At 38.5% G+C, this 23,172-nt stretch overlaps 1 protein-coding gene across 5 annotated transcripts in view; it reads right to left on the bottom strand.

The window, feature by feature from the left end:
- Positions 1-23,172, bottom strand: part of SVEP1 (sushi, von Willebrand factor type A, EGF and pentraxin domain containing 1) — a 204,051-nt gene that overhangs the window by 162,697 nt on the left and 18,182 nt on the right. For 4 of the 5 annotated variants that reach the window (XM_055087033.1, XM_028493673.2, XM_024126322.3 and 1 more), the window contains 2 exons: positions 9,507-9,762; positions 6,111-6,287 (listed from right to left, as the gene is read on the bottom strand). In XM_055087033.1, the coding sequence (XP_054943008.1) occupies positions 6,111-6,287; positions 9,507-9,594 (265 nt within the window). In that variant the 5' untranslated portion in view covers positions 9,595-9,762. Of the gene's footprint in view, positions 1-6,110; positions 6,288-9,506; positions 9,763-13,234; positions 13,266-23,172 lie in introns of those variants that run through there. The other variant, XM_028493672.2, reaches the window with a different exon arrangement.

Below are 23,172 nucleotides of genomic sequence, written 5' to 3'. Positions count from 1 at the left end.
GAGGTCTATTGTCTCTGTGTCTCTCAAATCCCTTCAGGCGAAATTCAGAACAGCTGCAACTGCTTGGATTTACAACAGGAGTTCACTAGCTATTCACAACTGATTATGATGATCTAGCCATGTAAAAATGACTCATCTAGTGAAATCACCATACTCAGATTTATTGCTGACAAAATTTAACCAAATGTAAATATTTTGCATTCAGACAAATTGAGTACATTCTTAAAAATGTATTACCACATGCCTTTGTGCTAAGGACCCTGTGGTGCCCAAGGCAGAGGTGGAAACCAGGCAATTGCCTAAGATTTCAATAATGAGCTCCTGTCCATTTAAGATTCTGATATTAAACCTGGCCTCTAACCTACATCCGTTTTCTTTTCCTTTTTTTAAAAAAAATAAATTTATTTATTTGTTTGTTTGTTTATGGCTGCGTTGGGTCTTCGTTGCTGCTTTCTCTAGTTGTGGTGAGGGGGTCTACTCTTCGTTGTGGTGCGTGGGCTTCTCACTGTGGTGGCTTCTCTTGTCGAGGAGCACGGGCTCTAGGCGTGCGGGCATCAGTAGTTGCGGCTTGCGGGCTCCAGAGTGCAGGCTCAGTAGTTGTGGCGCACGGGCTTAGTTGCTCTGCGTCACGTGGGATCTTCCCAGACCAGGGCTCGAACCCGTGTCCCCTGCATTGGCAGGCAGATTCTCAACCACTGCGCCACCGGGGAAGCCCACATCCTTTTCCTTGATGGGCTCTGAAGGCAGGCAGTGAGGATACAGAATGCACTAGAAAATCACTGCCCATTAAATCACTAGTCTGATGAAGCAGGAACAAAGCAAATGGTTGGACCAAATGTAAAATAGATAGCTAATGGGAAGCAGCCGCATAGCACAGGGAGATCAGCCCTGTGCTTTGTGTCCACCTAGAGGGGTGGGATAGGGAGGGTGGGAGGGAGACGCAAGAGGGAGGAGATATGGGGATATATGTATATGTATAGCTGATTCACTTTGTTATACAGCAGAAATTAACACATCATTGTAAAGCAATTATACTCCAATAAAAATGTTTTTAAAAAAAAGCAAATAGTTGGGTGTGGTGGGAAAGGTCACCTGCAGAAGCATGAAGAAATGTCTGAGGAATGAAACAGAGTGGTATTTGGGGGAAACTATAACTAGCTCCAGCTTTTAGGTCAAAGGGTAAAGAGAGGTCAAATCATACAACCTTAATGCTCTGCGAAAGAGCTTGAAGTTGATTGAACAAATGAGTCATAATTAAAAAACAGTAAGCAGGGGTGTGGCATGATTGGGTTTGTCTTTATATAACTCATTCTCTTCTTTTCCTGCCTAATATCATGTTGAGCTGCTACCTTGTGGGTTGAAAGTGATCAAATGCTGATGATCTCATAAGGATCAAACTGATACTTAACAGAATTTGAAATTATATTTTCAATTGTGTTTATTTGTTGAATGTCTATCTCTATGGCTAGATGGTAGACTCCAGAGCCAGACAACTTGGGTTCATAAACCAGCTCTATTAGCTGTGTGACCCTGGACCAGTTACTTTACCTCTCAGACTTTGTTTCCTTGTCTCACAATACTCCAGAGAGTTACTGTGACCATTACATGAGTTAATATATATCGATGATTGAAACGGTGTCTGGGATGTAGTAAGTGCTACTCAAATATTAGCTATTATTATTATTATCACCATCATCAGTCATTACTGCTGTCATCAGCATCATCACCGCTTCCAAATGTCTATGTTAAATGTGAAGAATGAGGAAAGTAATCCTAGAGCTAGAAATTGGAAGCGACTCCGTTTCATTAGATTCCACAGTTTTTTAGTCCTCTTCCCTTATGTTCAATAACTAATCCTAGAAGGATGTTTTCTCAGCCCTTGAAACCTGCTCATGTAGTATTAAAGTCCCATACCTGAATTTCTGAATTATACAAAATATCTGCAGTAAATGAAAGCGAGTTATGTAGGTTTTTTTAAAAACAAAAACAAAAACAAAATATCAACAGCCTTTCATAAAGCATTGATTTACAACCAAAAAAAAAAAAAAAAACAGCTTCCTATATGGGATGCAGTTTCCTCATCTCCCAAGTGAATTGTGAGAAAAACCCTTACAGCCTTACAGCTAGCTCTAGTATTCTATTTTTCTATGAAATTAACAAATACAATTTGCCTCAGCATATAACTCTTCCCTAATCAAGCAAACAACCTCTACTTCAAAATCCAATGGCACATTATCCCACTGCCTTTTCTCACACAGGATTCTTGATTTTCACTGGATACTCATCATGTCAACATGGTATCCACCTTTAGCAGCGGCAAAGCTTCTCGATGGTATTCACCTGCATGCAGGGATCTTCCTTATCCTCCCCATAGCACAATTCCTCAGGTTAGGGCCACTAGTCTAGCCCAGAAGAGTGGAATTTACAAAATAGATGGTATCCCTTGTCTTCAAGTACCTCATTCTTGAGACAATTATTTTAATGTTCATTCATTAGCTTTCTCATAGTATTTATATTATCTCACAATGATTGGTAATAAAAGCTACCATTGATCAAGAATTGATGTGCCAGATACTGTCCTAAGCATTCTAGGTATATTCTCTCAATTACCCAACCATCTATCTACACATATCTACATGACTGTATACACACAGACATATCTATAGGTATACTTCTATATACATATATGTATGTATATATATATACATAAAACTATACCCAAAATATATATATACATAAAACTATACATATATATATATACACATAAAACTATACCATTATTAAGCCCATTTTACAGATGAAACTGAGAATCAGAAAGAATTAATCATCCAAAGCCACAAAGTTTATGTCAGAGGCTGAATTTGAGCTAGATCCTTCTGCATTTTTAACCACTTTCAGTTCAGTGTTTATGGTCTCCAAAAAGCAATGTACTCAAGAAGCTTTTTTCAAAAGTACAAAATAAGCAGTTTGATATCTTGAAAAGAGGATTTAGAGAAAAGTGTCCCGGGTCCCTTCCTGGTCCTGCTGATTGATGGTGGGATATGCCATCTTGAGCAAAATACTTGTCTTTCCCTGAGACCTCAATTTCCTCTTGTAGAATGAAGGGTTTAGAGCAGATAATCCCTAAGGTTTCTTTTGGCTCTAAAGAGAAATGATTTGCTTCAGAAAGGCATTGTTTCTACAATGAGGATAAATACCCAGAATGCCAACTCTTCTTAATGAAAGGTAACATCCTCTCCTGAAGCAATAAAATTAACTATCTTCTAGTCATCCTGCAGATCTTGGTTTAGAGAGTACAGTATTAGTCTGACCTTCTCTGGAGTCCCTTCTTCATACTGCACTTCACAGTTTGTGATTACAAATTGATTTGTGTAGTTAGAGTGTAAGTTCTAAGAAGGTAGGCACCATGTCTGTCTGTTCACCACTGAACAGCTACCTGCACATTGAACTACTGAACCACTGGCAGAGAGAAAGTGCTTGGGAACATTTGTCAGCTAAATGGATTTTAAAAGGGGCTCACAGCTGCTAGGTTTTCAGTATTGGATGATTTAGAGCAAATATTTCTTTCTGCCTTTCCAAAAGATAAGAGTCTAGTAACGAGTCTTTCATGTCATCAGAAGGCTCTAATTTACTTATTTTCTCTTAGCTGGTACCATGAAGGAGAAGCCAGTGATGAACGCTGCCTCCCGAAAGTGTGAAAATCACAGCTCAGAGTTCCAATACCACTTTCTCTAACCCCTGAGAAACAAATATGGAAGATGACGATATCAACATTTATATCAGGGACTTTCTGGCGGTCCAGTGGTTAAGACTCTGTGCTTCCACTGCAGGGAGTGCGGGTTGGATCCCTGCTCGGGGAACTAAAATCCCACAAGCTGCGTGGCACAGCCAAAAAAAAAAAAAAACACCAAAAAACATTTATATAAATGAACTGGATCTAACTGCAATCCTGCACGTAAGGAAGGCTTGCTAATTTAAGAGAAGGGATGGAAAAATGAAACCTTTTGTGCTTGGTGTTCTTGGCTGGAACCAGCAGCCAAAGTGCTGTTGTCCCCTCTACTGCAGCTCCACTGACAGGCCCACCCAACTGTGTACATTTTACAGACGGACGGCTGTGCCTCTCTGCCCGGAATGCACGACTGGTAGCAGCCACAGCGACTTGGGTAACGGGGGGCAGTGGGTTTGTGAACTGCCCCCCTCTCTTCCTGCAGCTTATCCCCTGGGATGCAAGATTACAGTGCCCGGGAGCGGTGGAGGCCGGGTACAGCATGGCTGAGGCTGCTGGGCAGCCACACGGCAGTGGCTTGTTGGCAGTGAGCTCAGTCTAGGACCACACGGAAAGCAGACGTGCTGACTACAGCATGCAGCAAAGAAAACGAGAGCTTCTGCCTGTGTTCGGTGGGCTTGGACGGGAGAGGGAAGGAGGGGGCGTCGGGGAGAGTGCCAAGCTGGGCTGTTCATGAAAGTGTGGGAAGATTCAAGGGGAGGCATTTTGCCAACTCAGAGGCAGTTGGGCAGATCCCACCCTCCCTTTTTTCTGCTTAAATGAGAAATCCTGCTTGATGGAGTGGGAGCAGGGCCAAGAAAGGAATGATTCTGCTGGGCGAGCATGGATGCTCGGACCCGGGAAGGATGTCCGCCAGCTGGGATCAGGGCCAGTGGTGGGGGGAGGAGAAATCGAGGGAAGGGAGATGAGGAACAACAAGAATGAAAGCAAGTGTCAGAGGCTGGGACTAGCAGATGCCAACAATTACATACAGCTTGGACCAACAAGGTCCTACCGGATAGCACAGGGAACGATATCCAGTATCCTGTGATGAACCACAATGGAAAAGAACATGAAAAAAAGACTGTATACATATATGTATAACTGAATCACTCTGCTGTACAGCAGAAACTAACGCAACACCGTAAATCAACTATAATTCAATTTAAAAAACACAGTAAAAGTGAGTAAAAGAAGAACATGAGAAGAAATGTCCCACTAGGAGAAGAAAAGAGAGAAAGCAGGTCAGGTCAAAGACCTGGGAGGTTCACGCCTGGGAGAACCACGTTTCTGTGTTATAGAGTAGACCCACCTACCTTCCAAATAGCAGAATGAAATAATGTTCACGTGAAACGAGCAGTGAAAGACCACACCGGACAGTACAAAGTAAACCTACTGCCCCAAAATTCTCCTGGTGGGTATTAATTTCCATGGGAATACATTTTTCCCAAACAGCAAACCACGGAAGAGTTGTAAGTTCTAAAAAACGTGTTACCTTGTAAGTAAAACAGAGCAAACAAAATGCCATCACAGAAAAACCATATAGTACTTCTATATATTTGATATTTCCTAAAACATAATTTATTTTTTTATCACAGCTAAAATATCATTTAGAACCCAAGAATCCTAAGTTGTTCTTCTTGTCTTTCTACTATAATATTAAAAACATGAAGATGCTGTGGTAAGAAAACCTAGAGGAGATAAAATTATAACTGTCGAAGAAGTGAATTCCATTTTGAAGTGATGTCACTTTCAGAGCTTTCTAACGTCCCTTCGTGGAGACTTACGAAGAGCTAAAAGACCATCAGTTACATTTTTTGGTGACAATCCTACGAGCTATATGTGGCCTGAGGACCAGAATCCCACTGGCTGCAATCTCTTACAGAGGCTGAGGCATATTTTGGCGATTTGGCTATTGACTGATTACAAATAAAAGGCCCCAAATCTTCCCCCATCCCGGATCTGAACCTAGGCTTCAAGAGGCCATTCTTCCTCTTGGAGCTCTGCCCCTACCAGGTAAACAAGCCTGGGTTGACTTCATGGGGTCTGAGAGGCCATATAAAGGACAGCCTAGTAGTCCTAGACAAGCCATTTGAGACCAGCCTCCAGCTAGCTGATCCCCACACAGGTGAGAGAACTCAAGTAAGATCAGCGGGGCAGCCAACCCTACTCACAGCCAACGACAAATGCTTGAGCCAACACAGCTGAGACCAAAAGTGCTGCCCAACCGATCCACAGACTCATGAGCTGTACCAAATACTTAGTGTTTACCCATTGAGTATGTGGACTGATTCCTACACAGGAACAGACAACTGATACAGTTACACACAGACTGGGCACTCACCCGTGCATTCGTACTGTAGACCTTTCCCGTAATACCCCTTCTCACAGATGCACTCAAATTGACCCGTGTGCGTCCCACATTTGCAGCTTGCCATCTGGTCACAGCAGTCTTTGCCGGCTTCACACAGATACGAGCAGTGCGACATATCCTCTTGAATAAAACTCCCAGAAGGCAGATCTACCAAGCACATATGACAGGGGGTCATAAAAAAAAATGAACGAGCAGCTGAATGTTAACATTCTCTCGTTACCACCACTGAAGCTCAAGACAGAGAAAATATCTTTTCATTTCCATCAAATTCCCCACTGCTCCCCACTCCCACCCAAATATGAAGGTGTGTAATTTGCAGGACCACAGACTGGGAATTTGATTCAGCTGGTTAAGCTATTTCAGTCTGGGACCTCATCATAAGTTCTCAAGGCCAGGCAGGGTCAGGCAGAAATTAAGTCGTTTCAGCGAGGAATCTCCACACGCAGCAGGAAGTAATGCAGTCGGTTCTCCAGGTCAGTCCCCTGGCTTCCACACCAGCATGAGGTCAGGCAGCAGTAACCAGATTTCTAGAATCCTTGTTCAGATGAATAAATAAAGCTGCAGTCCTGACTGCTGTCGAAGGGTGCTGATGGTGAGTTACTGATTTAAGAATAAATACCATTACCTCTATAATTATTTGATTAAAGACTGAAACAATGGCACCACACAAGCTGAATGACAGAACCAGGATCTGGTTTCTCTCTCAATTTTAAATACATTTTCATCTGTTGTGTAAAAGGAGACCCTAGAGATTATTTGAGCCATGCTCTGAAGTGAGCCATGCTGGGAATTCAACAACACAGGCAGGGCTGTCCTGTTCTGAAAGTGACTTAACGGGGCAGGGTAAGGTGGACTATGACTTATCAGGAATGGATGGCCTAGAATCAGGCACACGGTAAGTTCCATTTACCCTGCTGAGAAAGTTCCAAAGTCTTAGCCTAAATTCCAGCACTAGGTCCACAGTGCTAGGCCCAGATACAGTGATAGGTCCACCGGAGGAACTCAGATGAGTGAGTTTCAGCAACACACATGAACTGCCATTGAATACCCAGAAAGGAGATTGGTGATGGCCTCCGTTATGGAACACCTGTCTCTATGCATTAAGACCCTGAACAACAGACAGGGACAACGTAAAGGGAAGACCCCGACCCTAAGAGAAAGAGACTTGTACAACCAAGTACCCTATTAAAGCCCCATCTAATCGACTATGGTGTGGGTACAAGGTCTGCAACATGGGCATCTTGGACTTAGCTCTGAGACACAGGTTTATTTGGCAGTTGAGGGAACAAGAAAAACGTAGCTATAAGACTGGTGCGCTGGCATTTACGTCGGGGAGAGAGATAAGTGAACAAGCTGCATATGTGGAAAGCTGTTATTCTGGAACCTACATCTGTTGAGAATGGCCACAAATATGGACAGCCTTGAGACGGATCCAAAAGTGGATCCATCCAAATTGAAAGTAGTTTCAGCAGACCACAGAGAGAGAGAACAAACTAGTGGTTACCAGTGAGGGGAGGGGCAGTGTGGGGGTGGGGGAGTGGAAGGTACAAACTCTTGGGTATAAGATGGGCTCAAGGACGTATTGTACAACACAGGGAACATAGGCAGTATTTTGTAATAACTGTAAATTGGAAGTAACCTTTAAAAATTGTATAAAAATTAAAAAACGTATATAAAAAAAAGCAAGTTGCTTCAGAGAACATGGAGGCAGGAGAAATGAGGTTCACTTCCTTTGCCCCCATCATTTCTTTTCAGTAAAAACAGGATTTTTTTCTTATGGAACCTGGAAACTCGATTCGAGTATTACACATTTTAGATTTTAGTATTTTTGTAATAAAAGTGATGCCTTCCAAAACTCTGTTGTGATAGGGTAACCAAAATCCTTTCCTTGAAGACTCTGTCCCATCCAGTTTCTGACTCAACTTGCATCGGGCAGAAGGCCCCCATCCTACAAAACAGAAGGTTGGTAGGACTGGAAATGAGTCCTCTACGACACAGCTAATAACACCCACAATTTCATAATCCCAGCTAGTGCAACAGCCACTCTGTCTTCCTACTCAGCATATCACTTTTCCCAGAGAAAAGGAGAAACAAAAAAAGCCCCAGTTACTGAACTTCTGTCATATGCCAAACACTGTGCTGGTGAAATTTAAATATTTTATTTAATCCTCCTGACAAAGCTATTCGGTACATGTTATAATAGCTCTATTTTAAAAGTAGAGGAAACTGAAGCTCATAGATGTCAGATAAATTGGCTAAGGTAACAGCCAAGGGACAGTTATTGAGAGCTTAGTATAATACGCCCTCAGTGACTTTTCCAATCACTTTATATGCATTAATCCATTTAATCCTTGGAATAAGCCTATGAAGTAGGTACTATTCTTGTACCCTATTCTATTAACAAGAAATCTAGGGAGTGCAAAAGTTAAATAATTTGCCCCAAGCCACCCAGTTAGTAGGTGACTAATTGGGAATTTTTGCTCTGTCCTTAGGTAGCCTGAGATGCTGCTCTAAACTCTTCTGTTGGAACTACAGTAAGGCTGACCCACTTATTCTGAACATCACTAATTGTGAGGAAACCTCATGTTGCCATGATTTGCCCATCAAACTGAATCTTTCATGTGGATACCTGCAAAGATCAAGCCTAATTTGCTCCATGGCTTTGGTCTGAGGCTAGAGCCCCATCTCCTCCTCCCAATCTGCACTTTCTGTCCTGGATCACTACAAGATACATGCCCATACTACACCTGGAAGTTCATCTGGCTTAAGTCACCCAACTAAACATCCTCATAAATGGTGTACAAAGAACTCTAATGAATGGATTTACTGATGCTATTCCGGGTCGCTGTCACTGCTCTTCAGTTTATCCATAAGCATATCTATATTCAAACTGTCAGGTCAAGAAGTATGTGTTAAGTATTTATTGTCCCTATAATCTTCATGTATATTTCTGGAAACATTCTAGTTAGATTCACTAAGCGTGTCTCCGAATGTTTACTTCATCCTTCCAGATAACTGAAGATGAGATGTAAGTCAAGGCTTCCGACTCCGTGTGTGGCCTCAAAACACACCTCAGTTCATTCCCCTGATTCTAATGGTTCCAGGTGGGAGCATATGGCTATTTTAGTGAAAATATATCACAGTTATTAAAAAAACAAAACAAAACAAATACTCCTGTTGCAAGGCCAGAATGTCATCTCTACTTATGAAGTTCAACACAGCTCATAATACACAAAGAACACATGGGCATCACGCTCAGCAAAGACCTCCTAGGGCTTGGTATTATCCCCACAGTGGGTTTCAAGAAATAAGCAAGAAAGAAACCCTGTTTAAAGGCACTGCATTATGCCAGTAGGTTTCCGTTACCTTCATGCAACGCTCGGCGGGCTAAAGCCTCAAATTCTTCAAAACTGTGGAGCAGGTAGCAGTGTTCCTCCTTTGGGGTGGAAGCCATGTCATTCAGTTCTCGAATGTTTCCTTGCCATATGCCAAAAGTGAAGATTTCCACTCCAAAATCTCGCAGTGATGCTGCAATGGGTCTTGGATCTCCCCCGTTGGAATATCCATCCGTAATGAGAAATATAACTTTTGTTGAGTTTTCTCTAGAATGACGAAGAATTTGCTGTAACGAAATAGGGCAAGTTAGTATGAGTATGTATCGTGTTGGCCTACTCTGTGCCTCCCTTATTAGGTAAGGGAGTGCTTGCGAAGATCATTAACATTTCACGAGAGTGAGGAATGGAACACTGATCAGTGAAGGTAAAACACAAACAGGCACAGATGAGAGCCTACAATGGTCTTCTCAAAGAACCACAATAAACCTCAAAAGCATTTAAAGTGTATCATCATCAACACCATCATCATCATCATCGCCACAGAGCTTGCTAATTGAAAGCAACAAATGTTTATGGGGACTTCCCTGGCGGTCCAGTGTACAGAATCCACCTTCCAATGCAGGGGATGCAGGTTCAATCCCTGGTCGGGGAACGAAGATCCCACATGCTGCGAGGCAACTAAGCCCGCACATCACAACTAGAGAAGTCTGTGCGCCGCAATGAAGAGCCCACGCGCCGCAGCAAAGACCCAGCACAGCCAAAAAAAAAAAAAGTTTATGAAATGAATTTGTATTAATATTATCAATTATTGTTAAACTATTTCTATTGATTTTCAGGCTCAAAATATGGACCAAATCTGAGTCTTATGTATCTACTTCCTATCATATTTAGCTAGCTACCCACTTACCTACCTAGCTGAACCACTTCATGATCGTACACTAAAAGCTGGAAGAGAAGAAAATTGAACAGAACATGTCTTTTCCAGAGTTAATAATGACTCACTTGCCTCCTCTATTTGTTTTTCCACTGCTCCTCCAAAACTGGAGAATTGATTCAATACTTCATCTTTTTTGGACCACCCAGTATTAGCACAAAATCGGCTGTTTTTTTGGTGGTGTCCTATCTTCATGAGGAAATACTGATTCACTCAATTTGACAATTGGGCTTTACTGTTTTAGGACAAGTGAGTTATTCTTTATAATGTTATATGCTGTTCCTTCTCTACAGATAAAAGGAAAAAGATGAAACCTTTTTTTTTTTTTTAAAAAAAAGTGTATATTCGTTGCCACTGATGCTCTGTAACGTCATACTGTAAAGGCACAAGAGATCCAATGGTGAGTCTGGCTTATAATTAAATTTGCTGTTGTTGCTTTTCATTAGAAATGGATAGAAAAGGTAAAGAAGCACAAGGGTATATTTTCTGGCAAGTTCTTAGAAAGAATCCAATGTTTCTTAAGCAATGATTCAAGAAATACTACATTCAGAAGAAGAGAACATTGTAACCTACATTCTGTTAAAGTTAAAAGGAGATATTATGATTTTAAAAATAACTTTGCCTCAATTCATTTTAGGGGACAGGCCAGCTAGAAGACCCAGATTCTCTCATAAGATTCATGTCTGTAGAAAGCATATTTCATTAGTATATAATTAATAGGTATTTATTCTAATTCAATAATTCCTGCCAATTAGTTTCAGAGTTTGTGAGCTAAAGATAAAGCTGTTAGGGCTTCCCTGGTGGCGCAGTGGTTGAGAGTCCGCCTGCCGATGCAGGGGACGCGGGTTCGTGCCCCGGTCCGGGAAGATCCCACATGCCGCGGAGCGGCTGGGCCCGTGAGCCGTGGCCGCTGAGCCTGCGCGTCCGGAGCCTGTGCTCCGCAACGCAAGAGGCCACAGCAGTGAGAGGCCCGCGTACCGCAAAAAAAAAAAAAAAAAAAAAAAAAAAAAAAAAAAAAAAGCTGTTAAATCCGAATTTAAAGACAATTAAATTAAACTAAAAGTTACTCTGGAAAACATCTGGAAAGCCAGCAATTTGAGAAAAGGTATTCAAACACTTCATTCCACTTCTTCTCGAAAACCAAGTGAAATAAAGGAAAACGAACAGTGTGGAAGGACCGTACTGAAGACAGGAACGGAGGGCAGGTGTATGTGGCAGAAAAACATGAGATACTAATGGCTCTTAAAGCTTGAAAAGCCGCCCTCTTGATGAATGACAAGAAGATCTGGGATGAGTACGTGGTACGTGTGAGATATTTCCTCACTCCAGACAAGAAAAGAAACTCTGAATGGCTATCATCAAAAAGAACAGAAGTTACTAATGCTGGTGAGGATGTGGAGAAAAGGGAACCCTTGTACACTGTTGGTGGGAATATAAATTGGTACAGGCCACTGTGGAGAACAGTATGGAGGTTGCTCAAAAATCTAAAAATAGAATTACCATATGACCCAGCAATCCCACTCCTGGGTATATATCTGAAGAAAACAAGAACACTAATTTGAAAAGATACCTGAACCCCAACGTTCACAGCAGCATTCTTTACAAATGCCAAGATATGGAAGCAACCTAAGTGTCCATCAAAAGATGAATGGATAAAGAGGATGTGGTATATATCCACAATGGGATACTACTCGTCCATAAAAAAGAACGAAATTTTGCCACCTGCAGTAACATGGATGGATTTGGAGGGCATTATGCTAAGTGAAATACGTCAGACCGAGAAAGACAAATACTGTATGGTATCACTTATTATGTGAAATCTAAAATGTACAACAAACTAGTGACTATAACAAAAAAGAAGCAGACTCATAAATATAGAGAACAAACCAGTGGTTACCAGTGGGGAGAGAGAGGGGAGGGACAATATATGGGTGAGGGAGTGGGAAGTACAAACGATTGGGTAGAAGGTAGGCTACAAGGATGTATTGTACAACATGCGGAATATAGCCAATATTTTGTAATAACTGTAAATGGAGTGTAACCTTTAAAAATTGTATAAAAAATTTTTTAAAAATTTAAAAAAAGAACCTCTGAGGAGAGGGAGAGAAAGAGGAGTTGGAGGAGAAGGAGAGATTTTAGATGTTGCTATGAGGCGCTGTGCTCTACACCAATCCCTCCACACCCCCCAACTCAGTCACCGTGGGAGCGATGACTGACATTCCTTTATAGGAATGGGTATAGGGATCCATGAGTCCTCTTTCCATGTGGATATTTGGGATAATGGTAAGTCCCACAGAAGTGCTGCTGGTCACAGTGACATGGGGCAACAGAACGTAACTATGTGGGTTGTTCAAGGGGAGAAGACCTGATGAGTCTTGTGTATTCCTGGAGAGGCTTAGGAGAGAGAGTTGGTGCAATATGAAGACTCCTAGGGTGTTCTGCAATATTAAGGATGTGGGAGTGGCTGACAGCAGGGACCATGAGAGCTATGTCTCTCTCAGGCAATATCAACATGAAGAAATCCTGGAAGCCCCAGGAGATTACTGCACCAAGGGTGGCAAAGCTGACAAACCCATATGCAGATGACCAAGGATGATCATCATGACCACTGATGAGAGAACTGAGACAATGCCAGACGATGGACATGCAGGGAGTGTCAGGGCTGAGAGGTGGACATCCACTCCCTTGCTGCAGCTTTGCAGAAGCTCCAAAGTTTAGACTCAACTAGAGTGAGAAACAGAAGAGGGAAACATTCCTGAATGTGGCTCAGTTTTCAAAAGTGAAGCACTTGAGAAATTTCTGATTTTGAATTTGCTTGGAAGTACCTGGATGGAGTTTTCTCTCTTCGGGTGGACTGGAGCCTCAAAATAGAAATGACAGTTAGTATTAGAAAAATAAAGAATTTTTTAAAAATCTTAATTGGCAGTTAGTGAAATATGTTCTTTTTTTTTTTTTTTTTTTACAAACACAGCTTCTGTTACTGATGGAACCTTGTGATATCTTGGAAAACAGGTAGAAAAAAGTCTTTTGGAACTCCGACAACCCCACCTTATTTAGAGGAGGCAAAGGCTAGAGATCAAGGGCAGGGGGAGAGAGAAGGAGGTCACTTGATTCAACCTCTTTGCAACACAGCTCAAAGATATTCCGAGGTGACAAAGGCAAGGACAACTTCAGACAAAAACCTAGTCTTCTCCCCACATGTAACTTCCTTGAAGGCAGATATTTTTGTCTAGTTCTTCAATTCTTAATTCTCAAAGTTTAGCACAGCACTTGGGAAATAGTACACACTCAATAAATATTAGTCAATTAATAGCAGCCCAGAATGCAGTCAGTGCTCAGGCCAAAAACCTTGGAGTCACCCTTATCTCCTTCTCTTCTTGTATACTGCTTTAGAAAGCTCTCCCTCCCCAAGTCCTTAAAAATATTCTCATATTCTTTTCTCGAATACTTCTGTTTTTTAAAAATTATTAAATCCATACATTTTTCTTTGATGCGAAATAGATACTCCCTTTACTTTTATCCAACTTCATAAGCAATTTTCTTCCCTGGTTAAAGTCTCTTCATTCTGTTTTATTGACTTACTTGCTGATGCATGGCCAATGCCACATAGTTTGATTACTATACCCTCATAGTATTTTTTTTCATATCTGGTAGGGAAACTCTAACATCCTTTTATTTTCTCTTTCGAAATGTTTGTAGTTAACCTTGAACATTCTCCTTTCCAATTGAGCTTGAGAGTCAGCTTATCAAATTCTTCATTAAGTTTTTTTCTATCCAACCATTTGATCCAGCGATTCCACATCTCGAAATCTAGAGCGGATAGACTCTAGGATACACTGGAGAGAGTTGCTTGAGTGCATTGGTCTTAAGTGAGTAGTGGGAATATACGGAATGTGTGCGTGTGCTGTATGTTGTATAGTTTTGCACAAAAAAAGATAAAGTTTTCCTTTTGTGCCTTTATTGTCCTTCAGATACAAACAAATACCATCTTGGAATATTAATCTTCACTCCTGTCAATAACATTCCTTAACATCCAGGTTAGGATTTGCAGAGATTTCTGGTTGTACTACTCATTATGTACAAAACACTTTAAGCTGTGAGTTTTTTTTTTCTTCTCTTCTTGCAGAGAACTACTGAGTATTTACAGGAACCATTATATCTGTTGGCAAGACAATATATTAAGCTTAAAATAGTAAGAAGAATAGCAGGACTAGTAGTCCAAGCAAAGAATTACGCAAGATCTGGGTTTGGAATGCACTTTAAGGATAGAGCAGGGAATGGATGATTTACTGAAAATAATCTACTCCCCTCCCCCAATCTCTGTGCTTCATCATACTTGAATAAGAACACAATTCAATACAAACAATTTTTTCATCCCACAGATCTAAGAAGTAAATAGAGCTGTGGTAATGTTGGTGGAATGTGGTAGAGGACCAACTCTTGGTTCTCCTCTTACTGTTCCTGAAATAGTTTACATCATCTGCAATCCTTTGAAAGGCATTTAAGAAATAGAATTTTTTGGTCCAGAATACTGAATGAGGCAAACCCTTTGTGGCCAACAAAAAACTTGACATGAACTTTGTATAGCAAAAGGTTATCACCATCTGTATTGTATCAAGCCTCTGATTAGCTTGTATAAATATCTGGCAGAGAGTAAGCTCCCCTTGTCCAGTAAGAGTCATTAGAATGATAAAAATGCAGGGTTGTGTAACATTGTTCTAACACCCGAGATCCATCACCATTACACAAGACTGCAATCCCCCTCCCCACAGCCTCCAAGTCAGGCCACAAGGGAACTGTTTTGAAAAATGATCTTGAAAGAAAAACAGAGGTTACAAGAAAGCTGACATGGGGACAATATTTGCCCTTGGGCTCCATTAATTAAACTACATGTAGATATAATAACAACCTCAGCACAACCTTAGCTGCAATTACCCACTGTGGCCAACTTTGACTGAGGATAGTAACTAGAGAAACTCCTAAGTCATCTTTTAAAAAATATGATTTTGTGAACTGATACCTATTGTGACTCTATCAGAGGCACTTTCCTCCAGGAGGCAGAAAACTAGTGAATTATGCCAGTGTTTCAACTTGTTTTCCACATATGTTTTTTTCCATGTTAGGGAACATTAAGTACAAACAATACACCATAGGGAATGTAAGTTGGTACAGCCACTATGGAAAACAGTGTGGATATTCCTCAAAAAACTAAAAATAGAGTTGCCATATGATTAGGCAATCCCACTCCTGGGCATATTTCCAGACAAAACTATAATTCAAAAAGATACATGCATCCGTATCTTCATAGCAGCACTATCTACAATAGCCAAGACATGGAAACAATCTAAATGTCCATCGATAGACGAATGGACAAAGAAGATGTGGTGTCTATATATACACATACAATGGAATACTACTCGGCCATAAAAAAGAATGAAATAATGCCATTTGCAGCAACATGGATGGACCTAGAGATTATCATACTAAGCAAAGTAAGTCAGAAAGAGAAAGACAAATACCACAGGATATCACTTACATGTGGAATCTAAAATACAACACAAGTGAACCTATCTATGAAACAGACACAGACTCACAGACATAGAGAACAGACTTATGGTTGCCAAGGGGGATGAGGGGTGGGGGAGGGATGGATTGGAAGTTTGGGGTAAGCAGATGCAAGCCTTTATATATAGAATGGATAAACAACAAAGTCCTACTGAATAGTACAGGGAAGTATATTCAATACCCTGTGATAAACCATAATGGAAAAGAATTTTTAAATGAATATGTATATATATATGTATAACTGAATAACTTTGCTGCACAGCAGAAATTAATACATCGTAAATCAACTATACTTCAATTTTTAAAAAGACACCATAAGCTACTTGTAATACTTTCTTCATTCTTCAAATTCCAACATTTCATCAAGCTTCATCTGCTATTTAGTTAATATTTTTAATTTGAATACTCAAATATTCTTCAGTTCAAGGAATGTTTATTGCTTTACATTTGTGAATAGTATATCTGGGAAAAGAATATATTCATATTCTTATATATTCAGATGAATATATATATATATTCAGATGAATATATATATATACTCATCTGTTGGTTCGTCATTTTCTGGACATATTCTATTCTTTTTTCATTTTTATCTCATTCTACTTCCTTCCGAAATGGGTGGAAATGTCTAAAGCTTTTCTTCCATATCACTGGTTTTACACAGTGTTTCTCTTCCCTTCTACTTCCAATTAAGAATTAATCCTGGACCTAGAGATTATGATACTAAGTGAAGTAAGGAGACAGAGAAAGACAAATACCATATGATATCACTTATATGTGGAATCTAAAAACATGATACAAATGTATTTATTTACAAAACAGAAACAGACTCACAGACATAGAAAACAAACTTATGGTTACCAAAGGGGAGGGGGGAAGGGATAAATTCGGAGTCTGGGATTAAAATATACACACTACTATATATAAAACAGATAAACAACAAGGACCTACTGTACAGCACAGGGAACTATATTCAACAACTTGTAATAACCTATAATGGAAGAGAATCTGAAAAAGAATAGATATATATATAACAGAATCACTTTGTTGTATACCAGAAACTAACACAACATTGTAAATCGGCTATACTTCCTATTTAAAAAAAGCACCTTAAAAATCGCCTAAAAATTGTCACCTTAAAAAAAAAAAGAATTAATCCTGGCATTGCATTTATTTTTCTTTTTATAATACTTCTTTGTTTCACAGAGTTTTCTCTTTATTCCCTTTAGCTTCTCAGCCAGTTTTGTTTTCCTTTCAGTCCTTTGATTATTTAATTTCTCATCACCATTTCAGTGTTTTATTTACCTATGGTAAGTGCACATAATAAATGCTTTCTAGGATTTAGTTCTGTTTTTCACAGTGAATTCCTAAACTTTATCTGTACCTTACATTCTATCTTTACTTTATTTAGCAAAAAAATTTCAAAGAAGCCAGATAGGAGTTTTGTATCCTTCTTTTTCCTCAACCATGAATGAAATGGTATATCCAGTGAAAGTGTTTGCAGCAAACAATCAACAAGTGGGTAAAATCAGTGTTGGAATACATGGCTATAACATTTGCTATTATTATTATTGATAAAACAAATCGAAAACCTACCCAAGTGATCAGTGAAGAGGGTTAAAAATAAGCCACACACTGCGTCTGGAAACAGAGGGTCTAAGAAAGCACTGTCCAATAAAACTTTCTGTGATAATTGACATGTTATCTGCTCTGTTCAACAGAGTAGCCTCTAGGCACATGTGGCTACTGACCACTTGAAAGGAAGCTATTGCAACTAAGGAAGTGAATTCATAACTATGCGTAATTTTAATTAATTTAAATTTAAATAGCCACATCTAGCTAGTGTCTACCATACTGGACCATGCAGGTCAAACTAGATATAGCCTTTTCCCTGGAGGAAATAACACAAAAAGTCTAAGCAGGCCCATAAAAATATTCTGTCAACTCAAGAACTGCAAAATCAACTTGAAGATTTGGAAGAATACAGAATTTAATACTGAAATAAGAAGAAAGTAATGCAATAGAATGGTACTTGCATCACTAGGATTTAGAAAGCCATAGCGTCTATGAAAACAGGAACTGAAAGCCACAGAAAGAGAGCAGGCTAAGAAGAAAACAGAGATGTGCAGGAGGAGAGTGACTGAATAAGAAAAAAAAATGCCAGGAAACCAAAAAGGCAATGAAAGACAGAAATACACCATGGTGGTAGTGAGATAAAATGTCAGAAATCCAAACTAAAGAAGTTTATTAGTACAAATTTAGAGTAAAAAGCTGCTGACTAACCTCATTTATAAACATAAATGCACAATTCCAAGTAAATACTCCCAAACTGAATTCAAATGATAGTCAAAACAGAGAAAGACAAATATCATACGATATCACTTATATGTGAAATCTAAAACAATGATACAAATGAACTTATTTACAAAACAGAAATAGACTCACAGACACAGAAAACAAACTTATGGTTACCAAAGCGGAAAGGGGGGAAGAATAAATTACGAGTTTGGGACTAGCAGATACAAACGACTATCTACAAAATCGGTAAACAACAAGGTCCTACTGTATAGCACAAGGAACTATATTCAATATCGTGTAATAAACTATAATGGAAAAGAATCTGAAAAAGAATAAATATATATATATATAACTGAATCACTTTGCTGTACACCTGAAACATTGTAAAACAACCATATTTCAATCAAAAATAAAAATAAAGTGAATCTAAATAAAAAAATAAGATTCAAAAGATCTTTCTCCTTTATTCAATAAGGCTCATTCCTCAAATGCAAAAGTAGATTAAAATTGTCTTTTGCTATAACACAACACAATCGTTGTGCCAATTAAAAGAAAATAATAATCCAAGATACTAAAAAGGCATTCAATAAAATTAAGTTTTGCTTTTTTATGAATGAAAATTAGAAATAAAAAGATACTCAGTAATATGATAGAGTATCTATCTCAAAGCAACACTGTAAAATCATGCTCAACTGTGAAGACTCAGCATATTTCCCAATTAGATAAGGAGCAAATCAGCAATTCTAAGTATTTTCACTCTTACTTAAAATCCTTTTGCAATTTCTAGCCAAGGCAGTAAGACAAAACCATAATTAGTACTGCATTCCTTAAAGTTTCTGCTCTGTCTCAAAAAATCAAAATTAGAAAGCAAGGGACAAACTGGAAAATATATTCATCATATTTGTCAAATACAGTATTAAGGTCCTTAAAATATAAAGAACTTTTATATATCTCTAAAGGAAAAGAGTGAGAAAAATAACAGAAACATAGATGTTTGAACAAAGACAAAAAAAAGGAATTCTATTTGTCAGAAAATATGAAAAACATTTAACTTCACTAACAACCAAAATAATGTAAGTTCAATAATAGAAATACTATTTTTTCACTTCTCAAATGGTCAAAGTTTTTTTTTAAGGTAAAAGTTGTAAAATATGTGGGGAAACAGTTACTTCTACTGGAAATGCCACCTAGACTGTTAATATTTGGGAGTACAGTGCGACAAAGTGACCATAGCCCCCAAAATTTCATGTGATTTGAACTACAAGTCTACATCTAAGAATATCTTAAGGAAATAACCATGGATACACATAAAAAGTGATCAAAAGGATGAATATCCTAGAATAATTTGCAAAATAGAAAATGGAAACAATATAAAATTGCAACTATAGGTTACTGGTTAAATAAATTACAGGGCAATCATGAAATATCCTTATAATAATACTGAATAATATTAAATGTAAAAAGTAGGTAACCAAAAACAATGATTTTTTTACATTAGTGTGCATGTGTGTGTAAATGTATTCAATACATGTATGTGCACGTATATGCATGTATGACTAACAGCATGTACCTCAAAATGTTGACTATCTCTTGGTAGCATATTTACAGGGTTTTATTTACCTCTATTTTGTCCTTTTATATCATTTCCAAATTTTCTCTTTCTCCTTCCTCTATTCTTCCCCTACGAAACATCACGTGAACTCAGAACTTTGAGCCTCACCTATAGACTAATGACTGCTAAATCTATGCCAAATAAACTCAAACTCCCAATGTGAAGTTCCAGCAGTCCAGTGGACACCTCTGCCTGAATGTGCCATACGCCCCTCAAACTCAGTTTATCCTCACCATGCACAAATAAAGTTTCCTTCCTTCTGTTTTTAAAATAGGTCAACTATGGCACCATAATCTATCCCACTTTATACACCTGCAATCTCAGAGTAATCCGTGATGCCTCCTTTCTAATCTATCACCTTCAGTAACTGATCCAGACCTATACATTTCACCTCTGAACTATCTACGAGTCTCACGATTGTACTGCCCCAGCCTTGGTTCAGGTACAGGATATTGGTTCTGTCTGGATTATTGAAAAACACCAGTTGTTTTCAGCATCTCTAGCTGAAGCTGCTCTTCTTTCAAATCCATTGTCTGACCTGCCATCCAACTTATCTTTCTGAAATACTGATCTAATCATGTTTAAAATTTCCACAATTTTCCCTCCATCTACAAAAGAAAGCCTAAATTTCTTTACAAGCCCTTTTATCACCTAGTCCTAAATAACACTTCCAGTCACATCCCTTATCCCATCCCTATCTCCTACTTCCCCAACCTACTTCTTACACCATATGCTCCCTACACCATTCTATTCAGAGGTTTTGAAACACACCATGCTTTCCTTCTGTTTGCTCTACCTGGAAATTAACAACTGTTTCTTATCTCCCACTATGTCTACCTCCACTTTTACCAGTTCTTCAAAATCCAGGTCAGAGTTCATCTCCTCATTGAAACTTTCCCAAGTATTAAATCCACCTCAATGCCCCCCACTACACACCAACCCCATCATACTTATAGTTGACACTTATATATCTGCCCATATCCCAAGCTAGCAAGATACTCAACGGCAAGGTTGACTCATATGTTTATTCTAGTGAAGATCAAAAAATAACTATGAAATAAGTGGATGAAAGAATAAACAAGTAAATGCCTTAATTTTCATTAGATATGTGTCCAACATGCAGAATAAACTAATAACTTCTAGGCCAAAACTTTTGTTGCAGTAATCTCGTTATGCAATTGTGAAATGAAAAAAATCTTATAAATGTTATATTTAAACTTATTTCACCAAACCTATATCGAGCTTCTATTATATACCAAGCACTGTGCTAGGGACTTTTAATCGTACTACTTGATGATACAACAGAAACATTCACTAAAAACAAACAAGCAAAAAGTAAAACAATGACAAACGTACAACTGGAAAGAGTATTCTGCAGTAACTGAGTTTTCCTATTTATATTGTAATATCAATTCAATTACCTTTAGTATGTCTTATTTATTTTAAGCATTTACTCAGGCTTTCTAGACTGAAATTCTAGAATGAAAAAAGAATGTTGGCTTGAGTAACATCTGGTCTATTTTCTACAGTCTAGCCAAATCAGAAAAGAACCAGAGGGTCAAAAAAGAACTTAATCTCAGATTTATGGTCACAGAGTTTCTCCACCCACGTACATGCTTTAGTTATTAAACACAGACACAAAACATTCTTAAGTGGACCCACTGGAACAGTACATCAAATTGGGAAATGGTGTGCACAGGAGTTGATGAGTAGCAGACTTAATCCAGACTGTAAAAAAACAACAGAATAAACATGCAAAAGACCAAACAGCCTTCCAATAACGCCAAATTCCACCATCAGTTCTAGAAACATGCCAGGAATAAAGAAAATCTGGAGAGCAAAAAGTGAAGTCATCGGAATCCAAATGACAATGGAAAAGGGCTAAATGACATGTCACTCAAACTGCTAATTTACAACAAAATAATAAAATAAAATTCAAATTTATGATTAATATTGTTATCAATCAATTTATAAAATGATTTCAGCTAACATGTTAAATGTCTATACAGTATGACCGAGTAGCAGCCCATAAAGTCAAAGGTATTAGGGAGTCTGTTCATGTGTTTCACATCAAGTGGTCAAAGGAGAAAGTAACCTCAAATGATACTTGGGTATCAGTTTATGGTTTTACAAATGACTTAGGCAAAGAATACAGGGGCACTTACTTAATATGACAGAAAGAGCTATTGTAAACCAATGGACAAAAACATGCTTGAAACAGCTCATTAAATTTAGTAACAAAGTTAGACTGTCCCAACACTTCTATGTGGAAAGTCTAGCTAATATGATGAGGCAAGGAATGGAAATGAATAATCAAAAAATTTCAGATGAAACAGAATTAAATAAAAAGGAAATATTGAGAGATGTTGAGAAAGAGGTATGCACAATGGTAAATGTTTTAATTGCAAACTTCTGTAGTGACAACTGACTGGTAATATTTAAAAATTCAAATGTGATAAACTTGAAGGGTAATTTCAGGAGAATTTTATTGTATGGGGAAATTTTCAATATGAAGCTTTAAAAATAAAACTTAAAAAACATACTCTTACTACCTATTTATACATAATTATATATGTACTCACACATAGAAAAAAAGAGTAAAAAACAAAAACTAAAATAGTTATATTTTTCTGTTTCACCTATAACTATTAATTGGTCTATTATTTACATAATAAGGAAAAGAAGCAAAAATTATTTTTAGAGAAACACATGCAAATCCCTCCTCACCCTGATGGGATTCCTCTGGTTCCCTGTGCATAGTCCTACCTCTATTCCCTACCCACTGGGAAAAAAATTCTACTCTCTCAGAGCTCTTTGTGCCTGAGTCCAAATTTCCAGGAGATCCATCTCAACTACTGGATCACCACCCTCAGTCCACCCAGAATGGGACAACCTCTATAGGCGGGCAAAGGATTGAGGAGGAGGATGGGTATGGTTCTTGGGGAAAATGGTTGTTGATGGACATGGACCACAGAAGAAATGAGCTACAACGGAAAGGAAGAATTTAATGCTATGCCTAGACTTATCCAACAGAAAAACTGCTTTGGAAACTTATCGGGTCAAACTGTTCTTCCAAAAAAGCACCAAATGTTAGGAAACATGGTGTATAGACTGGAAGAATTCAAGTGTAAAAATATAACTGAGAAAGTAGAAACACATTATTTTTTTTCCTTTGTATTTATTTATTATTTATTTATTATTATTTTTTAACATCTTTATTGGAGTATAATTGCTTTACAATGGTGTGTTAGTTTCTGCTTTATAACAAAGTGAATCAGTTATACATAT

The sequence above is a fragment of the Physeter macrocephalus genome, chromosome 9, assembly GCF_002837175.3.
Source record: "Physeter macrocephalus isolate SW-GA chromosome 9, ASM283717v5, whole genome shotgun sequence".
Taxonomy (NCBI): domain Eukaryota; kingdom Metazoa; phylum Chordata; class Mammalia; order Artiodactyla; family Physeteridae; genus Physeter; species Physeter macrocephalus.
The sequence above is the reverse complement of the archived record's forward strand: the minus strand, read 5'-3'. Positions and strand labels throughout refer to the sequence as shown.